General features: G+C 34.5%; 1 protein-coding gene across 1 annotated transcript; it reads right to left on the bottom strand.

Moving 5' to 3' along the window:
- Nucleotides 1-1,599: 1,599 nt before the first annotated feature.
- Nucleotides 1,600-4,282, bottom strand: LOC131056458 (germin-like protein subfamily 2 member 1). Its single transcript, XM_057990787.2, has 2 exons — nt 3,906-4,282; nt 1,600-2,334 (listed from the first exon to the last, which is right to left on the bottom strand). The coding sequence occupies exons 1-2, from the start codon at nt 4,027-4,029 to the stop codon at nt 1,790-1,792; spliced, it is 669 nt and encodes a 222-aa protein (XP_057846770.1). The 5' UTR covers nt 4,030-4,282; the 3' UTR covers nt 1,600-1,789.
- Nucleotides 4,283-4,850: the final 568 nt, after the last annotated feature.

Below are 4,850 nucleotides of genomic sequence, written 5' to 3'. Positions count from 1 at the left end.
TTTATTTGGGTAGAAAAGGTGGGAGGGTTAGAAATTGTTCCACCAGCCTAAGCTTTTTTTGCCACTTGTCAATCATCTCAATTTTTTCAAATTTTTCAATTTTTATGAATTACTTTTTAATTATTTTATACTTATTACTCTAATATGATAGATAATACAATTCATGGGAACACCAACTTCCATAAATTTTGGAGCTTAAGTTTTTAAGCTTAAACCCTACTACAAATTCATAAGACCATCCATTTTAGAATGATCCTAAAAATATCTCACAACACCCATATTATCTAGAAAGTTCCCTCCATGTGACCACAGCCTTGGTGCTCCTATAAAATGACAGTCCACCCTCAACTTTACCGCTAGACCATAGTTGATGGATATTGTCATGGGCCATGGTGACTTGCAGGCTACGGAGGGCCGCTAGTGGCTCCGGGCCTGGGCACCCATTGAAGAATGAATCGCCCTATTGGACCACATTGTTGAGCACCAAGTTTCATGCCGCCAAATCCAACGTTATCTATTAGCCTTTTATACGGTCTCTTGATTTTGGGGCTCGGAAAACATAAGCATGTCATAAAAGAACAGAGCACCATGATTTTCATGCTTTTGGGTTGATGAACCAGACGCAGCAGAAGCGTAATAAGCGTAATAAGCAGAGCCAGCAGATGGGTTTCAGTGGCTACGGCCTCCTTGCTTGCGGCGGCTGGACTTCTTGCCGGATGCAGAGGAAGACGCTACCAATCTACCGTTTCATTCTTGCTTTGAAATGCTGCTATCTGAGAAAAACACTATCATGATTCAGTTTGTACAGCAATCCTTAAATCAATCTGAAACGAATAGCTAGCAATCTAATTGTTCTTCTTTGCGCAGAATTGAAATCAGAAAGGAGACCTTTCTTCCTCTAGATGTTTGATTATCTGCAATATCTAGATCTCAGGTTTGTGGTGATTACTTCCAATCTTAATTCAGGAAACATAAACTAAACCAAAATTTACAGTGCTTTCTCAGGTCATCTGTCAACAAAACCGGCGATTTGCATTCAGTAAAATTTGTCCATCTTTTCTTGTACTGCTAAAATATATATTTTTTCCTGCTTGAAATTAATCTGCACCATAAGATTGTTTAAAATATAAACAATCACATTTCAGCAAGCAAAATGCATAGCAATTAGATATTTGTTCAAAATTTGGAAAACAAATCAAACATTCCAAACCCTGATCAATAAAATAAAATATCTGTTTCTGATTGATTGGCAAGGAAGGGATTAATGAATTGAGCTAAGCAGTAGTAAACCTGCAGAGCGGCATGAAATAATAATGACAAATCATTAAGCATGCCGGCCCTATCCACACCATGAAATATGGAATATAGAGCAAAACATAAATTATTTGGGAAATTTTAAATCTCAAATCAAGGATTCAATAAGCATATACGCTCATTCCACTCGTCCAAGTACTGGGCAGGAGAAAGATTCTAATAAATTAATCAATACATTCATACCCAAAATCAGTGATTCAGTAAAGGATATAAGCCCTCTTCAAATCATGCAAGTAATGGGTGGAAGAAAGAAATTAATAAATTAATGCAATAATTCGAAGTAAATTAAAACTGCTGTAATTCTCAACTTGAACTTTATTGGGTAATTAGGGCTAACAAAATAAACGCCAAATACATTAATCAATCATTTTGTCCGAAACAATCTGAGAAACCCTATCACTTCTCTTTTTGTCAGATTTATTCAATGAAGTGCAAATAATTATGTAGTCATCCAATGGTAATGGAATTCGATCATTTATGATGGAGTAAATTTAGAACTGATTTCTTTCACTTCTTTCTTGCTGATCTGAAAAGCCTTAGCCAAAACCTCCTCTGGAATTGCAGGACTAGACCCAAAAAGTGTTAAAGGAAGAACCTGAGCTCCAGGCAACTGACTGTTAAAAGCAGTGATTGCCACAGCATTGGAAGACCCTATATTCTGCTGAAAATGCACTAACCCCCTTGGTATCACAAACACATCTCCCTTCTTCATTTTCTGGGAGTAAAAAACATTGTCGGTGCCGATAAAGGCAGCAAGAATGGTGCCCTTCATTAAGTATACAATCTCTGTTGCACGAGGATGAGTATGAGGTGGATTTATGCCACCAGGGGCTAAGTCTACTCTGTTCATTGAGATGCCTAATGTGTTTAGCCCTGGAAAGCTCTGCACATTTCCTGATGTAACCTTGCCGCTAAATGTGTTATTGGTTAAACCTGGTTTTCGCAGCCCTTTGAACAAGAAATCAGAGGGTTTTACTTTCTTGGGATCCTTGCATACAAATCCATTCACCTTAACTGCCCCTGCAAAGAGAAGCTTGGCAAGTTTAGATTTTATCAGAAAAAACACCAAATCTAGTAACACTTGCCCTGTAATGCATCAAATTCTAAATGAATCAACTGAGAAGCTTGGCAAGTTAAGATTTATCAGAAAAAACATCAAATCTAGTAACCTATGTTAACTAGCAACAACACCTTTTGATGCAAATGAATAGTTGATAGCCTTTATTTAGAGAATAGCATGTAATTATAAGAGGGTTTTTTTCAATTTACTTAGAATTAAGATGATCCGTGACTTGTTAATTTTTTAAACCAAATATCACATACAATTTTTTGGTGAGAAAACCTCTTAGCTGTGATATCTACTTCGTTCAGTAAATTATAATTAAATTATAGGAAAACTAATTAATATATGATTATAATTTAAATGTGAAATTCTTAATAATTAAAATAAAAAACAACTTTATAGCATTTTTTAATATTGTTAAATGTGGTTTGGTCAAAGTTTCAAGAAAATGGATTCACACTCATTCTGTACAACAATTTTTGAAAATGGTTATCCAACTATCAGGATGTTCCAAGGCATCCATAACTAGATGCTACATAATTGAAATTTCGATTTTTAATCCCTAAAGACTCTTGTTATTTATTGGAGGAAATGGTATAATAAACAAGCTACAACAAGCTACAAACAATCCTTAGGGAAACTTCAATATTATATAACATCTAGCCATAGATGCCTTGGTGCCTGCATCTTGATAACTAGATTAAAAATTTCACAACTTCTATGCCCTTATAAACAACTCTTATTGTAGGCAACAGCTCAAAGGGTTGAATCATGTCTGCTGTAATTTTTTCAAATCTATCTGCCTCAACTGACCAGACAGAGAGAGCCACCACACAAAGGAAAAATTCAATACCAGAGTTTTCCGCCCACACAAACAAAGAAAAAATATAAATCACAGGTGTTTTAAGAGGATTCAAACATTGAATGCTTATGTTCAAATAACAGGGCTATAAATTCAAATTTGAATTTGGAATAATACTGCAGTTAAATGGTCCCTAAAGTACAAAGATATTTTGTGAAACATTTTCTAATTATCCTTTCATACGCTATTCTATTATTTTCCTCAGGTTTAGAGTTCTATATGGAAAATCAGCACAGCCCATGTTTGAAGGGCTCATCTCAGATTTCTTGAAGAAGAATGTTTTGCTTGGGTGGCTCTCTACAAGAGAAGTTCAATTTTGGGCATATAGATATGCAGTTACAGGCAATTTTTCATTTTCTTATGATGTATATGGTCATCGTTTTTTAATTATCGTTTTTTAATTATACCTTCCAATAGTTCATTTTTCTACTCGAAACAGAAGCATGAACCTATCCTGATATCTTTTCAACTGAGAACCAATAAATGATGGGTATTCATTCCCTCAAAGTCATCCTAAAGACTGGAGGGTCTAACCTTCAATAGAAATATTCAAACAAAAAAGTAATAATCCCTATATAATTTTAGAGGTTCTTCCTAAAAGTATAAATGAAAAAGGCAGAGATGCCCTGCATACATGTAATAAAAACACGAGAGATTAAGGTTTACCTTTAGATACATCAGCAACGCAGAAGTCTTGCAGAAGGTCTGGATCTGATGCAATCACCATAGCAGTTAAAAGTGACAGCCATAAGAGGCCATTTATGACAGCTTTCTCTGCCTTTGAATTCATCTTTCAGAGAATAAGATGAATATTATGCTAAGTATCAATTACAAGAGAAGATAACAAAAACTATGAAATATTCTCCCAAAATTCATTGCTTTTGTAGAGGGTGCTGATGACCAAACTCGTCAAATCTGGAAAAAACCAAAAAAAAAATGTTTGCATCTCCGAAAATAATTTGAGTGTGAAAGAAAGACCAAGTCATTTACGAAAGACCAAGTCATTTACGAAAGACCAAGTCTTTAATGATTAGTCGTCTGTGCGTATAAAGTCTCTGAGAGTTGGTGTAAGGCCATCGTCATTACAGAGTGAAAGATAAAGAATGTCTAAAATTGCGCAAGATTCCCGTTGATTTATTTTGACGTCTTTTGTCAACGTCATGCTGCATTCACATTTTGACTCTGGAGAGGATATTTTGGCTATCTTTCGTCATTTCTCGTTCATGCAATTATTTCTCTCACAGTTTTATTTATTTTTAATTTTACATATTTATTATGAAGAGATTTTTTACAATTTTGACTGATTGTCGAGTTTAGAATAGAATTGTCAATCTCTAACAAGATTCGTAGTATGGATGGCTAATTATAATGGTCATATGATCATATTTAAATATTTTGTCTTAAAATAAAATTAACTTTGTAGAAAGATTATATCATGGAAAAGAGGAGGTTTTGGATAGATTTTTAAATATCATATAAAATTAAAGTCAAATATATATAATGACTACTAATTTCATCAATAGTAGGTGAGGTCACTTGAGTTGATTTTTCAAGAGACAAATGCATTGAACCTTCCTCCCACAATCTAGACCTCCAACTATTTTAAACTCT

The sequence above is a fragment of the Cryptomeria japonica genome, chromosome 4, assembly GCF_030272615.1.
Source record: "Cryptomeria japonica chromosome 4, Sugi_1.0, whole genome shotgun sequence".
Classification (NCBI taxonomy): domain Eukaryota; kingdom Viridiplantae; phylum Streptophyta; class Pinopsida; order Cupressales; family Cupressaceae; genus Cryptomeria; species Cryptomeria japonica.
The sequence above is the reverse complement of the archived record's forward strand: the minus strand, read 5'-3'. Positions and strand labels throughout refer to the sequence as shown.